The sequence below is a fragment of the Bufo bufo genome, chromosome 8 (assembly GCF_905171765.1).
Source record: "Bufo bufo chromosome 8, aBufBuf1.1, whole genome shotgun sequence".
NCBI classification, from domain to species: domain Eukaryota; kingdom Metazoa; phylum Chordata; class Amphibia; order Anura; family Bufonidae; genus Bufo; species Bufo bufo.
The window spans coordinates 19,310,223-19,332,158 of record NC_053396.1 but is presented as its reverse complement, the minus strand read 5'-3'; the positions used below and the strand labels follow the sequence as shown (position 1 = coordinate 19,332,158).

Genomic DNA, 21,936 nt, shown 5'->3' with positions numbered 1-21,936 from the left:
ACCCTTACACTGTATATAGGGGACACTCTTACACTGTATATAGGGGCACTCTTACACTGTATATGGGGGCACTCTTACACTGTATATGGGGCACCCTTACACTGTATATAGGGGCACTCTTACACTGTATATAGGGCACTCTTACACTGTATATAGGGGCACTCTTACACTGTATATAGGGGCACTCTTACACTGTATAGGGGCACTCTTACACTGTATATAGGGGACACTCCTAGGATCAGTTCACAGGGCTGATTTTCCAAATTCACCTGTAAAAAAAAAAAAATGTTGCGTTTTTTTCCTGCTTCCCATGGGAAAATCAGCGCTGATTCTGCCCCAAAAACGAATGGGAGTTTTTGAGGCGTTTTATAGAGCAGATTTGGAGGCAGAAACGCTCCATAATCGGCGCCAAAAAGCTCCGTGTGAACTGACCCTTATACCGTTGATGGAGACCGTTCACACCGAGGCTGACGCAGCTGCACTAATATCGCATACTCCTGCTCCGGCCGTTCACACTGTATTACGTGCGGTACACTACAGCTTCCACCGCTACACATCCCCAGCACGTGACCGCTCTCCCACTAGCCCCGCCTCCCGGAGGAGCGGCCCTTCTCCGCTTTACGACACTTCCCTTGACGGCCGCGGTCAGACACGTGCCTCCCACCATGTCCCGGCGCAGTAAGTCCTTGTGTTACTTCTCACGTTGTCCCGGTCCGGGCTGTCACTTAAACCCTCTCGCTGTGTTTCCCTCTGCAGAACATCGAAGACCGGAGAAACGGACCGGCAAACAGCAGTATAACGACCGCACCGGACGGCTTTGGGACCTGACGCTGCTGCGGAGTGAGGCATGACGGGAGATGTAGTTTCTCCAGCCGCTCGCTCAAGTGTTTAGAGTGCAGCAGGAACTACAAATCCCGGCATGAGGAAGGAAGCACGTGTGCTGTGTGTGGAGAGCTCTGCCTGCTCTGAGACTACAACTCCTAACATCCTACTGTCTTAAAGTGGAAGTGTTTTAGGCTGGGGTCTAAGGTGACATTTGGGTTGCTGTTAGTTACAGTAAAATTGCAGCATTAACTCCCCCCCCCCCCCCCCATAGAAAAACAGTAAAGTGACATCACAGGACTACCGTAAACCGTGTGCGACCAGTTTAAGATGTATCAGAGCTTGCTATTCTTTAAAGGGGTTTTCTATAATGTAAAACAAGGGCCCTATGGGTGTAAAATGGCAAGATTTTTGATACACTTTCCTTAACGACCTACCACTGTTACCCTGTGCCCACCGCTCCATGTTTAGAAGCGTATATGATGATTAGACGTGTGCCAGGACGACCTGTCACATGATCACGGCGGGCAGTCGCTGTCCACTTTGATGTTGTACCGTGCAGTGATTGGTCTCAGTGGTCATGTGACCTGTCATCCAAATGGACAGCCCAGTACGTCCAGTGGGGGTGCCCCCCTCCCCCATCAGTCCTGAGGGTAGGCCATCAGTATCATAGGTTGGAAACCCCCTTTAACTTCTCTCTGGTTGTTTTGGTTTGACAGGGGAAGAACCCACTGAATGCTGAGAAAAATGTCAAGAAAGATCCCGGCGTCCCGAACCTCTCCCACTTCAAAGAGCAGGCCAAAAGGCAGGCCGAGCAGAAGAAAAAGAGGGTGAGGCTAAGGCTTTGTATGTGGGCGATCCTCTCGTCCGGTGTGCCGCTTATTATACCATGTATACAGGGACTTGGGGTGGTCCGGGGGGGTCAAACACTCAATCATTACTCCACTGTTAAAAAACCCTTCTCTTGACCCGTCCTGCAGAACTAACTACAGACCAGTCTCCAATCTTCCCTTCATCTCCAAACTCCTGGAGCGTCTGGTCTACTCTCGCCTCATCCGCTATCTCTCTGCTCACTCCTTGATCCATTACAATAAGGTTTTCACACCCTACATTCTACAGAAACTGCCCTCCCCAAAGTGACGACCTCCTGACAGCAAAATACAACGGTGACTAGTCTCTGCTCATTCTCCTGGACCTCTCTGCAGCTTTTGACCCTGTAGGCCACCATCTCCTACTCACCTGCTCCAATCTATCAGCCTAAAGGACACTGCCCTCTCCATGTCTTCTTCATATCTCTCTGACCGCTCTTTCAGTGTATCACTCGCTGGCTCCACTTCTTCTCCTCGCCCTCTTGCAGTTGGGGTTCCTCAGGGTTCACTCCTTGGTCCTCTGCTCTTCTCTCTCTACATAGCTTCAATTGGACAGACCATCAGCAGATTTGATTTCCAGGACTATCTCTAGGCTGATGACGCACAACTATACACGTCATCCCCCGACATCACCCCTGCTGTATTACAGAACACCAGTGGCTGTCTGTCCGCCGTCTCTAACTTCATGTCCTCTCTCCATCTACTAACCTACCCAAACCTGCTATCTCCATCTCAGCGTGCGACACGATCATCACTCATGGGCAGCACGCCTGCTGTCTCGGGGTGACTTTTGACACTGATCTTTCCTTCACCACCTATATCAATCTCTCCGCCCGCACCTCAAATACATCTCTAGAATCCGCCCCTTCCTCACTGAGGAAACATCAAAACCTCTCATTGTTGCCCTGATCCATTCCTGCCTCGATTACTGTAACTCACTATTATATGGCCTCCTCGTCACCAGACTTTCCCCTCTCCAATCTATCCTCAATGCAGCAGCCAGGGCCACCTATCTGTCCGACCGCTTCTCTGATGCCTCCGCCCTGTGCCAGTCATTGCACTGGTTGCCCATACAGTCCTTACCCACAAAGCTCTCCACAGTGCTTCCCCCCCTACATCTCCTCCTTCTTTTCTGTCTACCACACTACCCGTGCTCTACGCTCTGCAAACGACTTACGACTGACAACCATCATAATCTGAACTTCTAACTCCCGGCTCCAAGACTTCTGCAGAGCTGCACCATTTCTCTGGAATGCCTTACTCCCAAGCAATTAGGTTAAATCACAATATATACAGTTTAAGGCGCTCCCTAAAAACACCTCTTTTTAGGGTGGCCTATCCCATCCCCTGACCTAACTCCTCGCCAGATATTGACCATTTATATATCATTTCCCAAACCTGATCCTCCACCAAACTCTCCCCTGCATCCCTGGAAGCCCTACAGAAATCGGCTGAGTGATGGCTCATGCAGCTTTATTTATACTCCCCTATTTTCCCAATGATCCATAGCACTAAAACATGCACTTTTACCTTGTGTCTCCCCTGTCCTCTCATAGAATGTATGCTCTTAGTGAGCAGGACCCTCATTTCTCTTGTTCTAATTATTGACTTGTCTGTTGCTATGTTATTTAGACTGTACATGAACCCCTGAATTGTAAAGCGCTGCGGAATACGTTGGCGCCATATAAATAATAATTAATTATGATTCTCATTTGGCTCCTGGGGAGATTCTGACATCGTATAATGGAAGCTCAGTTATTCTATAAGGCAGTTATAGCAGAGCACCGTGCGGGTGTATTATGTGCCAAATGATGGGATCTCATCACCCGGGGACGTCTTATCTCTGCCCAACCTGCGGCACTCCAGCTGTTGCAAAACTACAACTCCCAGCATGCCCAGACTGGCTACAGCAGGACATGGTGAGAGTTGTAGCTTTACAACAGCTGACTGCTGCAGGTTGGACATCCTGCATAGAATTGCCATCAACATCAGATGGCGGGACCCGCTCCTGTCTCCAGAATGGGACCTCTAAAGTGAAGGTAGAGCGCGCCCACCCTGCATCCCCCGGCTATTTCCGGGAGTCCCCATAGCGGAGAACAGAGAGTGGGCCGTGTACGCAAGGCTTTCTTTCCCCTTCACTGGCCTATTTTAAAGGGGTTGTCCCGTCTTGGACATTGGGGTCATATCGCTAGGAAATGCCCCAGTGTCTGATAGGTGCGGGTCCCATCTGTCCTTAGACTGGAGCCCACAAGTGACGGAGAGCGACCTCCATTCATTTTAATGGGAGAGCCGGCCATAAGCCCTATAGAAATCAATAAATTGGTGGAGAATATGGGCTATTTTCAGCACTCCCATAAAAAATCAATGGATGGCGCCCGCGCATTGCAGGGTGCGCCCTCTGTCACTTTGCGGGCTCCAGTTTAAGCTTAGGTATGGGACCAGCACTTATCAGACATTGGGGGCATATCTACTAAATATGACCCCAATGTCCAAGATGAGACAACACCTTCAAAGGTGAAAGTGTAGCACCCGGGGTGCAGATTTTGCGCTGATGGACTATCTCTCTTCATCGCAGGTAGAAGAGATGAAAGCAAAGCAAAAGATGCCCGGCAGAAAGAAATGCGAAGAGAAGGAGCTTGGACACGTTTCAGAACGATGCACTGAGGCGGCAGAGGGAGTTTGAGCAGAAGGTGTGTAGAGCTCCGACATTTTGGAGATTTTAGTAGAATGTAGCCCTTGTGGCATCAGCTGGTCCTTAGGATCCATCCCAGCAGTCCATGGCAGATGCCACCTATATCATCATCATTGAAATCAATGGATGTCCATGAATGTTGGTCCTCCACACAGAGGCACTTAAAGGGGTTATGCGGCTGTTAATATTGATGACCCATCGTCAGGACCCCCGTGCAGATCAGCTGTTTGAAGAGACGGCGGTGCTACATGCGAGAGCCGCTTCCTCTTCATTACACTGCACTTCTTCGTTTCGGAAGCGCGGTAATAATACAAGTGCTCCATCCGTACAAATGAATGGAGCGAGTGCTTGTAATTACAACCGCGCCACTGGAGACGAGACGCCGTGTAGTGACCAAGAAGTGGAGCGCGCAGCAGAGTGGATCCGTCCATTTAAAGATGATATAACGGATGCAGCCGGTTGTATTATCATGACGGAAGCGTTTCTGCTTATCCCTGCCGGATCAGGCAAAGAACGCAAGTGTGAAAGTAGCCTTACTCTTTCCTTACCCTGTAATAAAGTGCAGTGCGGTGATCTGCGGATTACAAGCTGTAACCTGTATGCAGTAGTGCAGGCATGCCCAACCTGCGGCTTTCCAGCTGTTGCAAAACTACAACTCCCAGCATGCCTGGATAGCCTACCAGCTATTAGGGCATGCTGGGAGTGTAGTTTTGCAACCATCTGGAGGGCCGCAGGTTGAGCATCCCTGCAGTAGTGTATTGTCAGGAGATATCACTGTATGACTGATCCACTGACAAGTTGACGTTAACTCTTTCCTGTGTGCAGGAGGCAGATCTGCGGAGCTTGGAGAAACACGAGCAGCTAGAGAATGAGAACTCCAGGAAAGCCTATTATCGGGAATTCAAAAAGGTCAGTGCCCGTCTGCCGGGATGTGCCAGCACCCTACATGGTCAGCCGCCCGCTGCCAGACTCTTGGTTTGATAGTCTGCAACTTATTATGTGCTTTATGGTTCAATTCTTCACTGTTTTCAAGATCACTGCTGCTAACAGTGACTATAAACTAAAGCACACTTTTAGTGGCCGAAAACTCATCTGCTTGCAACGGCTGATTGGCTTGTATCCGTGTAGAGTGTCCTGTGTGTTTAGATACAGGAAGCGGACTGTATATAGTATGTCCTTAAAGGAGTTGTCATATCTGGACGTCGCTAGGATGTGCCATAAATGTCTGACGGGTGCAGGTCCTACTCTCTATCTCAAGAATGGGGCCCCAAAGTAGATGGAGAGCAAGCTGCCCATACGCAGCTACCCCTCCATTCACCACTATAGGACTGTGTATAATATCAGAGCTCCTTGATTCTGGAATTTCCTGAAGTCGAACATCGGTGAATGGAGGGGGTGGCCGAGCATGCGCATGTTTGCTTTCCATTCACTGCTATCGGACATAGCCGAACAATATGCCATAAATGTCAAGATGGGGCACATTCATGGGTATTCCCATCTTGTAAATTGATGGTGCATCCCTTTATGATTATCGGAGGTCCGACCGGAGGTTCCCCATTGATCCTGATAATTTCTAGCACAGCGCCTCCCCGGCGGGAATTACAGCAGGTCCTATTCATGTGATTGGAGCTGAGCTCCGTTTCCTAGCACAGCTGCTGGACAGGGAAATCCCAGAATCAGTGCTGCAACCCCATCATTCTCAAGATCCGGGGGATACCATAGGTCAGAAACCGTGCAAGTGATGACATACCATAGCCGTCACAGGATACCCCTTTAAGACAATGAGATGCTTTTAATCTAGCATCCAGTAATCTAGAAATTCTGATGTGACCACCTGAGGCTCTACCCTCTTGTCATGTAGGTGGTGGAAGCAGCTGACGTTATCCTTGAAGTCCTGGATGCCCGGGATCCACTGGGTTGTCGCTGCCCACAGGTGGAGCAGGCTGTGGTACAGAGCGGTACACACAAAAGGCTGGTCTTAGTTCTTAACAAAATAGGTATGTGTCATATGAAAATGTACCCACCAGCACAGCGCCATCCATTTTCTAGTGGTTGTGCTTGGTATCGCAGCTCAGCCCCTTTTCACTTCAATGAAGCTGAGCTCGCAGCAGCGCCATGGCCTCCACACAGCTTAGTCTAAGTCACGCAACGTCACGTTCATCGCTCACAAGGCCGAGGCGCAGCTCAGCTTTATTGACGTGAAAGGGACTGAGCTGCGCCTCGGCCTTGTGACCGATGAACGTGACGTCGCATGACTAAGCTGTGAGGAGGCTATGGCGCTACTGCGAGTGCCAGTGCCTTCTCAAACAGCTAATCGGCAGGGGTCCTGGGTGTCGGACCCCCACCGATCAGAAACGGATTACTTATTCATTTAAAAAAATAAAAATAAACACTTAAAAAAAACCTTTAACAGATGACGGGGCTGCTGTCAACCGTGGCTGCAATCTGCTGATGGGTGTAACACCAGTGCACAGCCCAACGTGATTTCATGTACACTGCACTGGGACGGGCATCAGGACCCCAACATATAGATTAAACTTCTAATATATCATGGTTGTTAGTATTCTGGACAAGGTGGCATTCTGCGTGTTGGCTGGGTTTAATCGACAGTTTATAAAAATCATTTAATTTCTTTCCAGATCTTGTGTCCAAACCTATAGTGGAGAAATGGCTGAAGTACCTGCGGAATGAGTTCCCTTACGGTGGCGTTCAAGGCGTCTACACAGCAGCAGAATAAGAACCTGGTACTTGGCTTTCTGCAATGTGTTAGGCTTTCCTCCATACTTAAAGGGGCTGTTCATTCTTTTATGAGTAATTAGGCCATGACATGATCGGCAGGAGCTCTGGCGCTGCGCACCCTCGTCGGTCATCTTTTCTGGCACCAGAACGACACGGCTCTGTCCATTGTGTATCGGTTATTGCACTGAAGAAAATGCAAACCGTGCTGTAGAAACCACCTCCCATCCACTGCACAATAGACAGAGCCATGTAGTTATGGTGCCAAAGCTGCAGTGGACTGCCCCTTTAAAGGGAACCTGTCACCAGTGTTAAGCCATACTATCTAACAGCGGCATAAACTAGTGACAGAGACCCTGTTTACAACGCCGGGTCACGTAGTATTCTTTGCCCAGTCCTTTTCTTCAGATGACTGGTGAGCGGATCCGGCGGACCCGGCGCTCTGGACTCTGCTCACTGTAATGCACGCGCTCAGGAGTCCTCGTATTCATGAGCTGCGGCTCCCCTGCCACTGATTGGTAGCTTTCTCCTTGTGGCTGCCTCTTGTCGGTCATTCACAGGGGTCCACAGCTCTGATTTAAAAGTTTTTTTGGGGGGTGACTTTAGGAGAGGTCATCAATATCAGATTAGTTATTGACCTGACAACCCCCCCACTGACCAGCCGCTTCGGGCTGGTGCGGCAAACTATACAGCGGACGGAGCTAGAAGCGGAAGGCTCCGATCATTGTCTAGTGCCGCGCCGGGTTGTACTCTCTCGCTTTCTTAGGAATGCAGTTGCTATGGGGCCTTTGAAGAGAGGGGCCCAGCTTGCTTCCATCCTATGTTCAATTGAGTGGCAAGTACCTGTGCAGGACTCCCCTCTTTAAAGGGCATCTGTCAGCAGTTTTGTACCTATGAGTACAGTGCTACTGCTTGCATTGTCTCCTGTATATAGCGATGGTAGGAAACGCAACCCCAGAGACTGAGCGGCTGGCATTGTACCATTGCCTTAGTAACTGGACCTCTCGCCCCCTCTGCCCATGTACCTGCCGCCGCTTTTATACTTGTACTTATACGGCCGATGACATCATGAGAGGTGCAGATTATATTTACTGCATAGTTTTACATGAAGTGTAGTATATGATACTGCAGTGTTCTAGTCATTTTCTATCTGTATGTTTGTAGCAACAAAGCAGAGTACCGGTCACCCAAGCATCGGAGGACCTGCTCAGCTCAGGCGCCTGCATAGGAGCTGATTGTCTTATGAAACTTCTTGGAAACTACTGCAGAAATCAGGACATCAGACGTCCATAACCGTCGGGGTTGTAGGTGCGTGGTGTGGTCTTCTGTGATCTGATGTCATAAACCCTTAGCCCTGCAGAAATCGGCAACTGGATCCTGCTGCCATCTTTCTTTCCCTGCCCTCTTGGGCCATAAGGGTGGCACATTGACATCCAGTGTTATCTTCCATGGGGTACATCTTTAGCTAAGCAGTGCCCCGGGCAGTCGCTTACAGACGGCAAAGCTGGGAAATTATTTGTTAGGTTTCGGAAAGATTTCCTTATGGATAAACTCTGGTTGAATTCATCACTGTCTCCACATTTACCGACACATCACACTTCTAGTCCGGTGGGGCCTGGAGCCATCCTGCAGGAACATGGACAGCACCAGCAGGTTAATGGGGATTTTTATTCTTTTAGCATGCCCGACCATTCCCAATATTTTTGCAACTACCCTTTAAAGGGGTGCCCGCTTCTTTCTGGCAGACTCCAAAACATTAGAACCTATTAACAAGGAGACCCTTTGCCAATCACTTGTGAAGGAATCCCATGGCTGTCCATTATGGTCAAGTTAGAAGAGCCAAAGGGGCACAACACTTTCTTAATGCCCATTGATCTAGTGATCGGCAGGGGTTACAATGGTTGCACCCCCCCCCCCTACTCGGACCTAATCCTAGTGACGTGCCATCATTGGGACAAACCCCTTTAACATACATGTCTAGGTATAGAAGAGGGGTGGACTGTCTATGGCGGTTCTCCTCGTCATTATCTTCATGCATTAGACTAATGTGCAGACCTGTGACATATGGCAGAGGTAAATATGGTGTCGCTGATCGTCCGCCATCTGCTGCTTGTATGGGACCTCACTTGCTATGACTAGTGGGTCCAAGAAAGGTAACCTGCCTAAGTAAAAGTTCATTAGGAGTCTCATGAGGAGCACGTACCTGCTTTTTCATTGGGGGGCAGGGACGGGTCTCAGAAAGAAAATGTGTCTCTTTATCCCAAACTATTCGCTTCTCTCCAGGTTTTCCTAATGTGGGAAAGAGCAGTTTAATTAACAGCCTGAAGAGGGCGCGAGCGTGCAGTGTTGGAGCACGCCCGGAGTCACCAAGTAGGATACCAAATGTACTGTACCTGGCCACAATGATGGGGAACCACGTCCTTTAAATCCTCAGGTGTGGCGATCAATGATGATCACGGCACGCGTGGAGTTAGGCAGAGGAATGCGGCTCCCTCTGCCTTCCGATCAGAACCCCTGCAGTGACATCCTGGGGCCCTGATCGATTACCATGGCAGCCTGGACGCTTGTGATGGCTGCCATGGTAACCTCCCTGCTGCGCTGTGCACAAGGGACAGTGTAAAAACCCTATTCATCCTAATAGATCTCTAATGGGTTGAATATGACAAGGGATCAAAAGATCCTAAGGAGCTAATAGTTAATATGAACCCCTATATCTGGTGGTGGATCTGCCACAGAAATACAGTTGCAAGAAAAAGTATGTGAACCCTTTGGAATGATAAGGATTTCTGCAGAAATTGGTCATAAAATGTGATCTGATCTTCATCTAGGTCACAACAATAGACAATCACAGTCTGCTTAACCTAATAACACACAAAGTTAAATGTTACCATGTTTTTATTGAACACACCATGTAAACAGGCAATTTGTGCAGAAATCCATATCATTCCAAAGGGTTCACATACTTTTTCTTGCATCTGTAACTTCGGTGCATCCTCCTCCAGTATAAATGTAAGCCAGCTTCCATGTTGTCTTACATTTAGATCATTTTTTTTTTTACGCCTAAAACAGGGGTAGAAAATGATGAAAGAGACGGGCCTGCATGCCGACACCGTGCCCACTTTGTTAGACCTGGCGTGAGCAGGGAAAACTTGTAGATTGTGCCATTTTTCTCAAGAAAACGGTGATCAAGTTGTACATACCACAAACATTGTACCAATAAAACTATAGTTTGTCCTGTAAAAAAAAAAAGCCCTAATTTGGCTATATGAACAGGGAAAAAAGTTATGGCTATTGGGACGTGGTGAATCACTGAATATGAATGGACGTCTTAAAAAGAAAATAACGTTGGCAGAAAAAAACGAAAATGCAAAACCAAAAATGGGCGCTGTGCTTAAGCGATTAATATATTATTTTTTGGCATTTTATTATTTGAAATTATTATTTATTTCTAAACCCCAACCCAGATGCCTGCAAGAGGTTCACCTAGACAAGCACATCAAACTTCTGGACTGCCCGGGTATCGTCATGGCGACGGTCTACATCCGATGCCGCCATGATTTTGCGGAACTGTGTGAAAATTGAGCAGTTGATTGACCCAGTAGGACCGGTGGAGGCCATCCTGAGACGCTGCAATAAAGATCAGGTAGTTGATGGGAGAGGGTGTCGGGTAGAGGAATAGAAGATTTCTTATAAAAAAAATTTCATTTATTTTATGGATTTTGTTTTGAACAAATGAAGCCTATTTCAGAGTTAATAGATGATACAGGGGAACTTGCATGTTAGGAGAATCCAACATGCACCTTATTCTACGCTTTAGAAGACGCACCTAGGGTTTAGAGGAGGAAACCTCCCACGTCTGACCTCAGACCAGTCCAAAAATAACTAATGGCCTCTTTCAGACGGGCATTGCGGGAAAAGGTGCGGGTGCATCCGCGACTTTTCCGCGCGAGTGCAAAACATTGTAATGCCGTTTTGCACTCGCGTGAGAAAAATTGGCATGTTTGTACCCAAACCCGAACTTCACAGAAGTTCGGGCTTGGATCGGTGTTCTGTAGATTGTATTATTTTCCCTTATTACATGGTTATAAGGGAAAATAATAGCATTCTGAATACAGAATGCATAGTACAATAGCGCTGGAGGGTTAAAAAATAAAAATGTAACTCACCTTAATCCACTTGATTGCACAGCCCGGCATCTCTTCTTTCTTAGCTGTGTGCAGGAACAGGACCTGTGTGACGTCACTCTCGGTCATCACATGATCCATCACCATGGTAAAAGATCATGTGACGGACCATGTGATGACCGGAGTGACGTCACCACAGGTCCTGTTCCTTCACAGAGTGAAGAAAGAAAGAGATGCTGGCTGCGCGATCAAGTGGATTAAGGCGAGTGAATTTTTTTATTTTTAACCCCTCCAGCGCTATTGTACTATGCATTCTGTATTCAGAATGCTATTATTTTCCCTTATAACATGGTTATAAGGGAAAATAATAATGATCGGGTCCCCATCCCGATCGTCTCCTAGCAACCATGCGTGAAAATTGCACCGCATCCGCACTTGCTTGCGGATGCTTGCGATTTTCACGCAGCCCCATTCACTTCTATGGGGCCTGCGTTGCATGAAAAAATCACAAAATAGAGCTTGCTGCGATTTTCACGCACAAGTGATGCGTGAAAATCACTGCTCATGTGAACAGCCCCATAAAAATGAATGGGTCGGGATTCAGTGCGGGTGCAATGCGTTCAACTCGCGCATCGCATCCGCGCGGAATACTCGCCCGTGTGAAAGGGGCCAATGAGCTTGCCTCTTTGGACGGCGCTGTCCCTTAGCATATCCAGCTGCTCTTCCTCCACTCACCGCTCCCTGTCCTTCTCTGGGCCCGCACTGCCTTGTGACCGGACATTGTACACAGTCAGCACTATGAAACACCTAGAGAAGACCAGGGAGCAGCGAGTACAGCCGCACAGATGGAGCTCCCACCTCTGGGTCACACACCTATCAGCCATATACAGCAGATCTGTGGGTGTTCCATAAGTGTCCATAGTAGGAGTGCCCCTTTATTATATCCTTACACCTAGTACATGTCATTCACACAGCTTAGCCACACCCCTTGTAGGCGGGGCTTGCACCCCCCTAATTTACATACTAACGGCAGACACAAATCTATCAAAAAAATTATCAGAGCAGAAGCAGCAAAGCAGAAATGTAAATGGTATATTTATTAACCATCAGTATAGTCAGAGGATGATGTCTCTAGATGGAGGCCGGGGGGGCGCCAGTCACAACCAGGGGGATTGATCTTCACCACTAGTGGGCGCTTTATTGGATGCAGCTTGTAAACCTTTGGGTCACGGCTCTCACGGCAGCTCTAATCCTCTGCCGCATGGAGGAGATGATGTTGCGTCGGTGTTTCTGTAGGTTCCGATCTTTCTCCTTGGCCTCCTCCATTACACGCTTGGCTTTCATCGCCCTTTCGGCCTCCTCTTCCTCTTTGGCAGCGATGTATTGCTCAATATCAATTTCATAGTCGCTGATGTCCATGTTTCGGAGGTTTTTGCCCATCTCGATCATCTTATCGCCGCTCACTTTCATCCACTTTATTGTGGCCTCCATTTCACTTTCCTTTGGGCCCATATAATCTTCCAGGTTCTGGAGACTTTGGCTTATATCTCGGAGGAGGGCGCCGAGGCTCTCTGGGCCGTAGTGGGCGATCACCGTCATGTGCGCGTTCACCTTTTCTTGCATATCTTTTTTGCAATTTTCTGCCATGTCCAGTAGACAGGCTCTCCTGCAGCGCGGATGGTTTGTGCTGCAGGGAGTGGAGCTCCCGAGGGGCTCCGGCGCCTCCCATTGAGGAGGGCCCGATAAGTCTTGGACCTCGGATGAGGAAAGACGAGAGAGAAGTCCTGGTAATACCAGGGAAAATATCCAAAAAACGCCAAAATGTGGCAGTAGCACTGATCGTCAGAAGAGCAGACCAGCAATGGCCGCTGAGCCGTCCAGCCAGCCAGTTCTAGAAGTGCGTTGTCCTAGGAGCCATTATGACATCATAGCCTGACATGTTCCTACTATTGGAATAAACTTTATTGGCAGGAGCAAAACCTTACAGCATTACCGGAACACAGGGTGGACGGTAAGTCTAGAGCAGGGGTACTCAACTAGTTTTATTAAAGGTCCACATACCTGGGTCTGCAGTCAGGTGAAGGTCCGAGCGGAACGCCAACAGTAAAGATGCCACCTTTTTAATGTCTTGCAAACTTTGTAGAACTATTTACATTCATATTTATAATTGTTTTTAGTGTGAAAATTGGCATTTTTTTTCTCTTTCACCAGCCCTTGAAATTCGGTACAAAGGGGGTGACTGCCATTGGAACACACGGGTGCAAATGCCCATCTGTGATCAGAGTGCGGTATCTGTTCTTCACCAGACTCATAGCGGAGAATGCAGATTCACAAGTGTCTATAGAAGCAAACATAGTAAGGCATGGATTGCTATTTTTGTATAAGCGGATATTTAGCTGGAATAACCAGTTTTGTCCAGAAGAAAACGGGGTCACAATCATTCAACTGAACTTTTAAAACAGCATCTTCTTGCAGATCAATCAGCTCCATCTGTAGGGTAGCAGGATTGGCCCAGGTAAAAGCATGATGGGCCTCAGTAGCAAAACGCCCCCAATGTTTTTTACCAGATATGGATTTTTAATACATAGCAAAACTTGGCCAATTGTGAAGTCTTGGAAGCGACTTTTAAAATTGTCAATTAGGCCTTGCACGAAGTCCCCATGGTTGGAGAAGACACTTTCTTTGGTATTTTCTTGTTGGCTATATTCATCAAGCTTTGGAAAATGAAGCAAGTTCTCTTTAAGATCACTTTGAAAAACTTCTTCTAATTTCTTCTGAAAAGCCCTCACTGCTTCCACAAGGTCAAAAATAGTTTGATTTTTGCCTTGTAGTTTTATATTTAAAGCATTTAAATGACTTGTAATATCTGCCAGGAAAGCAACGATTTCCATGTTGTCAAAATGCTTTTGCTTTTTCGGTCTTCTGTTCAGCTAAAAACTTTTCCAGCTCTTTTTTTCCGAATACTCCAAAAGCGTTCTAAAACTCTGCCCTTACTAAGCCACCTCACATTGCTGTGGACACGTAGATCCCTGAAGGCGGCATTGACATCCGTTAGAAAGTCTTTCAGCAGACGATGTTGAAGCGCTGAAGAGGCCCGGAGAAAAGGAATCGGCTTCATAACCTTTTCCATGACCGTTGCATATTTTTCTCCAAGGTTAGCACACAAGATAGACGGGTGTATTATCCAATGGTAAGAAATCAAACTGGGATTGAGCACTTTCCAGCGTGGCACCAACCCTTTCTCTTTTCCTACCATAGCAGGAGCTCCATCCGTTACAACGGAAATAACTGAATTCAAGTTAATGTCCCTTTTCTTCAGCATTTCTGTAATTGCTCCATAAAGATCTCCACCTCTTGTATGGGCACGGAGGGCAGTCATGCCAAGTAGATCTTCACAGAAATCTCTGTGTGTGTCGTCCTAAAATCTACCAAATACCATGAGCCGGGCATTATCAGTGGCATCACACGATCCATCCACAGCTAATGAAATGCAATCTGCCTTTTTCATTTTCACCTCAAGCTGGTGTAGATAAAACGGTGGGGGGCTGGGCTTCCCGCGGCCCTACAGATTTACTATCATTTATTACAAAAACTGGTGTAAATTTCAGTTTTTTGCACACAAGCCGTCAGAAGAGACGCCAGATTTATTAAGAGGCGCGTGTGGCGGTCTGGTCAACTCCCACCGTCGCGGGTCCCCCTTTTCCTGCCCGGATCGTAAATAATCCTGTCAGGCGTGAAATCATCCCACACATCAGCTGAGGCCTGTTGCCGGGGAAACCATGAACTGAACTTTATTGACACACACACACACACACACATCCAGTTTATACAGTGCACATGACTCCGCCCCCAGTATCCTGGGAGATAATTGATTGACGACATAAGCCGAGCCCCCTCCCCGTGTGTCACACCCTTCGTTGGCTGTGGTAAAACTGTGAACAAGAGTCACACCGTGTTCATGATGGAGGGCATAATAAAGGGCGCTCAGTGTCTCAGTCAATCTATTCCGCGGCTACCTCCGCACTCGTTTCTTCTTCCCCAGCGGCTGAAGTCTGGGATGAGTTTAGAAAGTGTCTGAAGTCGTCCTCACTGCTGAGTATTTGGGGCAGAGCAGCAGGAAATGAGTGTCCTCCTCTGGGACAACCCCCCCACACCCTCACCGCTGGCACGGTATATCCTCACCGGGTCCTTCTGTGCCCTCCTCTGTCTTATTCACAGAACGCAAGGCCTCCGTGCCTGTATTGCGGACTATATACAGCGGGTCCGCAATACACGGGCACCAGCCGTGTGCCCTCCATACTGCGGGTGCGAACCCATTGACTTGAATGAGTCCATGTTCCGGCTAAAAGATACGGCAAAAGATCTTTTGCGGAGCAGAGTCACGGAATCGGAAGCGCACGGAAATCGCTCAAACGCTTTTGGGTCCGTTCCTCCGCACCGCAAAAGATAGGAGCCCTCAGCTGCATCTTATTAACCAGTTACAACCACATGGTTTCTTCTATCCGCAAAACCACCATTACTACTGAAGACTGTGGAAACGCTGCGGCCGTAATTGGTTAATAGATGCGGCTCGTATGGCCGCACAAAACTCTGCTGCATCCCATAGCTGCGCCATGTGGTCGTACCCTTAGGGAACCGCGCCGCCGCGCAGGGCCTAATTATACTAACGAGGCGGCGGTATGTAGCCGGTCTGCATTGTTACTGGTAATACCGCACGGCCGGTAACAATGCAGAGCGGCTTTAACATTACAGTCTCATCGGCTTTATTAGGCAAGAGCTGCTGCACGGTTCTTGATCGCAGTGCGGCCGCGCCCCAATGCCGAACGATGGCGCCGTGTGGTCATACCCTTGTAAGGTCCATAGGTCTGGGGGGTAAATAGACTAATGTAGGACTTTCCTGTCTCGCAGATCCTGCAGCACTACAAGGTGACAGATTTCAGAGACACCACCGAGTTCTTGGCCATGTTGGCAAAAAGGCAAGGGAAGCTGAAGAAGGGCGGGATGCCGGACCACGAGAAAGCCGCCAAGTCTGTTCTAACGGATTGGTCAGGTGAGCGCTTAATCCTGAGATCCCATTCGCAGTCCTGGAGAACAGGGAGCAGCGGTTTACAGGTCGTGGCCTATAGCAGTCTTCCCCAATCCGTGGCTCTCCTGCTGCTGCAAAACCACAACTCCCATTATCTCCTGACACCTGTGGCTGTGCCGACACGGGAAGGAAAGGCATCAAAGGAGTTTTCCAGGAATATCTGATTACTCCGACACCCCTGCCGATCACCTATTTGAAGGGGCTGTCGAGTTCAAACGAGCAATGTGGTCTCTACATAGTGTACCCAGCACAGCGCCACACATTGCATAGGGGTCGTGCTTGGTACTGCAGCCCAATCCTATTCACTTGAATGTGACTAAAGCATAGAAAGGCCTCATTGACCGATGTATGTGATGTCACAGGACAAGGAAGGGGCCGCAGCACCCACCCTAAACCACCGATTGTTGGGGTTCCCAGGAACATGGCCTCTTATGACACTCGTTCAGTCCATTATCGGCCGATTCAGAAGGGCCTTTACATAGGAGACTGCTTATTCCCCTAGACCCAGGGGTAGACTGGCATCTGCAGTGTTCGGCCATCTTGTATGATGAATGCTCGTCTCACCCGCAGTGGTAGAATCAGCTACTTCACGCACCCTCCTGAGACGCACACGTTACCAACTCACATCAGTGCGGAGATCGTCACAGAAATGGGGAAGGCGTTTGATTTCGAAGCGTTGGAGATGGATAATAAGGAGTCTTTGTCACGTAAGTATGAGGCCTGGGGCCCCGCTTCTCTGCGTCCTCCATCATTAGATCCGTCCTGTAAGGCTACTTTCACACTAGCGTTTTAGTTTTCCGGTATTGAGTTCCGTCATAGGGGTCATTCATTGTCAATGGGGATACAACTGAACAGAACAGAGTGCTCCAAAATGCATTCTTTTCCGTTTAGTTGCGTTCCCATACCGGAGAGCAAACCGCAACATGTTGTAATTTGCTTTCCGTCCTGGGATGCGGAGCAAGACTGATTCGTTATGATTCCCAATGCAAGTCAATGGGGATGGATCCATTTTCTCTGCCACAATAGAAAACGGATCCGTCCCCCATTGACTTTTAACGGAGTTTATGACGGATCTGTCTTGGCAATGTTAAAGATAATACAACCTGATCCGTTCATAACGGATGCAGACGGTTGTATTATCAGTAACGGAAGCGTTTTTGCTGAGCCCTGCCAGATCCAGTAAAAACGCTAGTGTGAAAGTAGCCTAATAGTCGTACAATTCTACATCTCATGTCCGCTCCTTCTCCCCGTACAGAAGTCCAGTCTGCTCCTCAGGGTATTGCGATGGAGAGTTCAGATTTGACAACCGGGGCCGGGCGGGAGGCAGAGGACACAGAATGGCAGTATTCTGCAGAAAATATCGAGGCAGCGCCCGTTGCAATGGAAGAGGACAACGATGACGAGGTAGGCCCAAAAAATCTTGAAGGGGTTTTCCAATAATAGTTTTTTTTCTGCAGTACGCCCCCTGAAACAGAAGATCCCTACTTACCCGCTCCGTGCTGCTCCTCCGTCCTGACCCCATCTTCCAGTCCCCGCGTGGTTTACATACGGCTGGGCATCGCTCTAGCCAATGACCGGTTTCAAGGGGGCGTGCCGCTTGTGGCCACATTACAGCTGGAGTGATGCATGTGACACGCCCCCAGCCAGATGTAAACAGCGTGGGGACTGGAAGATGGAGACAGCGGGGTCAGGACAGAGGACGGAGTGGAGCAGGTAAGTAGGAATCTTCGGTTTCAGGAGGCAGGCTTCAGGCACTTGATAAAAAATTATTACTGGAAACAGCACCTGTCAGCAGGATCAAACCAGGTAGGTAGGGTTGATTCTGCTGATTAAAATGATAAAATGTATCACAATGTCTTGTGAACATCAGTGGCGGTGGTCCAAAGAATTAATACTTTATTGTTTATGCAAATGAGAGCTTAAGTGCACTGAGGGGTGGGGCCTAGCCCTTCAGTGCACCTCAGCAGTGCAGTGCTGGCCACGCCCCCTCAGTGCATCAGAGACCTTATCTACATAAATGCATTGCGGGTATCATTTGTATCAGCAGGATGCATAGCAGGCAGGACGCCTGGTATAATAGGGTTGATCCTGCTGACCGGATAAATGATCATTTGTTATGTGGGGGGCAGTTGACTCCCTTTTCCCCAATCTGGAGGAGTGGGCTTAGCAAAGCATAGAAGGATATAGCAGCATTCCAGGCGGAGCAGACAGCGTCATGTCAAGTGGGGGGCAGGAGGCGGCCATGACAGAGGGATTCAGAGAGGTCATGCGCTCCCCCCCTTAAAGGGAATCTGTCGCCAGTGTTATGGCCTCCTAACTAAGGGCACCATAAACTACTGACCGATCCCGGTGGCTGAATGCAGGGTCACTTTCTGTAATTAGCTCAGACGTTTTGCTAAAACTTGTATTGAACAGTTCCAGCGCATGCTGATGAGTCCTAAATATTCATGAGCTTCTGGCTTTCTCCGCCCCCTTCTGTAAATTCAGTTGGAATAAACGCTGGCAGGGGGCGGAGAACGCCGGGGCTCATGAATATCAGGACTTATCGGTGCGTGCTGGAGTGTTAGAACCAGGCATCATACAGTATCCATTTTGCTTGGAGTTATACTTTAAAGGGTTTATCCGGGAAATAATATTGATGACCTATCCTTCCATCAGTGGGGGTCTGAGTCCTGGCAGTCACCGGAGCGCGGCGGCCTTCCAGGAGCTTACCAAGCACAGCGCTGTACATGGTATAACCGATGTGTTTGGTATTGCAGCTCAGCTCCATTGACTGCCCGATCGCAGGCCACGCGGCCGCATATCAATGAGCCCACACGTCTCCCTTATTTTATAGTTTGGACCTATGACGGTGGAGATTAAAGCCGCCAAAAGCAAGACCCAGGAGGAAACGGAGCGAGTCCCCAAAGCTCCCAGCTTGAAGGAAATCCAGTCGGTGGATCCACTGCAACAAGGACAGGCGCTACAGGCGGCGAGCAAGAGGAGGAAGAAGCTGCAGAAAAGAGCGAGTGAGTGGCCGGCCGCTGCAGGACTGCGCATATGGTGATGTGTACGGCGGTAACTGAGGCTGACCGTCTGCGTGGTCCTTATCCATAGACGCTCAGACTAAGGGCTTATGCACACAACTTTTTGCGCATTTTTTGTGTATCAGATGTGGACCTATTCATTTCAATGTGCAGACAGCACACCGTGTGTTGTCCATATCCGTATGTCCATTCCACGGCTCCACAAAAAAGATAGAACATGTCCTATTCCTGTCCATTTTACAGGATCGGACATTTCTACAGAATAAAAAAAAGAAAAAAAAGAGGTGGCCAGGATACGGTCGTATACATGGGACCTACAGCTGGCCATACATTTAGTAACTTGGGCAAACGATCAATCAGCCGACAGCTACCCCCCTCTCCTCATATACGTACGGCTGAGAGCTTGTGTATTCAACCTGGAGATCGGGGAAAGCTGCAGTCGTACTCTTTGGGGGCGGCTTATCTCCTGGGAGAACAAAAGGATCGAATGAAAACAAATTTAGCCCCATCCTTCTGTCCCCCAAAATCAGTCAGCGGAGAGTAGGGAGCTCCCTATTCACATAGTGTTTCTGGGTTTAGATTAGAACATCCCAATGTCTATGGGGGGCGTCAAGGCCTCCTGTGCCCGGATCCTGTACAGCACCATGTTACATCCCTATGGTTCCCCATTAGGGAGCTGTAGGCGCTCGTTGTGCCACCCTAAGGTGCCCTGGCAGCGCACTGTGTTCTCTCGAGGATAACACCTCCATAATACCGCAGTTGTTACGATCACCTTGTTTAATTTATTCCATGAATCGATTGCATTGCATACAACTGTGAGACCACCGAGAGGAGTCAGACCCCAGAACTGGAAATGTAGAGTATTATACTGTAACATTAAAGGGGTTGTCTCATCTGAGACGTTAGTGTCATAACGCGGTGCGCTCTCCTTCACTTTGGAAACGCCATTGTAGAAGTGAGGGTTCTGGAGGTGGGACCTGCATTTATCTGATATATCGCAATATCCCAGTGATATACCACCAAAGTTTCAGGTGAAACAACCCCTTTAAATTATGTTTCTTAAAGGTAGTCTGTCATCACCAATACACGTTATAAACTGTTCCTGGTGCCCTCCAGCTCACACACCGTATAACCGACAGACTTTTATGTTCCTTTTTTTAGTTCTTTATTGCCCTTGTTTTGTGGTGTGGACCGTCTGATGCGGATTGCGAACCCTATTCAAGTGAATGGGTCCTGCGTCCGTATGCGGCGGTCCCACGGTCAGGCCCGGCCGCTATGTGCATGAGCCCTCACACTGCGGTAAGACGTTACTGGATAGTAATTCCCACTGTAACCAGTAGCTATGACTTGATGGATGACTGGGGGTAAACCTAACATTGCTCTGTTTTCTCGCAGATAAAATCGCCATCAAGTTGTCGGACACATTAACACAAGCAATGAATTTCGGATTTGGCGATGACTGAATCTCCAGGGGTTATTTGGCCGCCCTGACACCCAGCAGATTAACACTCGGTGATGAGGACACTAAGACCATTAAAATCGGATTCTCCTGCAGAGGGTGTATGAGTGATGGTGTCTGACTGCTCAGATGGAAACTACAAGTCTCCCATTCGGCTTTATAAAGCTACAGGGGCAATTTGCGTCACAGTCCAGTCTCCGAACCCTATGAACAAGGAGTTTGAGCTCTTAAATTTGGCGCGTATATGGCGGTAACATTCACACTGAATGTCAAATATATTCACACCGCTCAATTCCTAAGTCAGGTCGGTGTACTTTACTGTATAGAAAAGCAGGAACTGTTCTTCAGGGCAGAGGCCTCCCACAATAAAAGCAGTAAATGTATTCCTGTGAATGGGGTTGTTTCTGCTGCAGGTGGAGGGATTTCTGCAGCCCCCTTGTTGGCAGCGGATTCATCAGGCGCAGCAGGGTTTATTCAGAAATAACAGCACAACATATGGATATAACTTCCAGGAGGATCAAACATAGCGGTGAGGTGCACCTGCCGGACCATAAAAGCGTGTATTGGCGGTGACTTCCTTTTTAAAGGGGTTGTGTCATTTCGGCAAATAGCATTTATCATGTAGAGAAAGTTAATACAAGGCACTTACTAATGTAGTGTGATTCTCCATAGTGTCTCCTTTGCTGGCTGGATTCATTTTTCCATCACATTATACACTTGTCATCTCCAGGAGCTACGACCACCCTGTAATCCATCAGCGGTGGTCGTGCTTTCACACTAAAGAAAAAAGTGCTGGACTATGGACACTCCTGCAGTCCCATCCAACAGACCTGCGCTTTTTCCTATAGTGTGCAAGAACGACCACAGCTGCTGCAATCCAGTGTGGTCGTAACCATGGAAACGAGCAGTGTATAATGTGATGGAAAAATGAATCCAGCCAGCAAAGGAGGCAATATGGACAATCACAATACATTAGTAAGTGTCTTGTATTAACTTTCTCTTCTTTATAAATGGCATCTGCTGAAGTGAGACAACACCTTTTAAGGAAGTTGTAACCAAGAGAATTTTATTTTATTAGTATAAATTTAGGCAGAGGTCCCCTTTAGAGGTGTTTTCAGGGAT

The 21,936-nt window shown here is 48.3% G+C and overlaps 1 protein-coding gene across 1 annotated transcript; it reads left to right on the top strand.

The window, feature by feature from the left end:
- Positions 1–593: 593 nt before the first annotated feature.
- Positions 594–21,154, top strand: GNL3L (G protein nucleolar 3 like). The gene is given in 20 exon segments (XM_040404944.1): positions 594–678; positions 757–791; positions 1,539–1,652; positions 4,267–4,310; positions 4,312–4,381; positions 5,209–5,292; positions 6,245–6,380; positions 7,023–7,081; positions 7,083–7,127; positions 8,284–8,398; positions 8,401–8,427; positions 9,403–9,468; positions 9,471–9,489; positions 10,584–10,653; positions 10,655–10,762; positions 16,152–16,297; positions 16,906–17,036; positions 17,585–17,733; positions 19,166–19,337; positions 20,751–21,154. Coding segments are annotated over 20 exon segments (1,671 nt in total). The 5' UTR covers positions 594–665; the 3' UTR covers positions 20,819–21,154.
- The last annotated feature ends 782 nt before the right edge of the window (positions 21,155–21,936 follow it).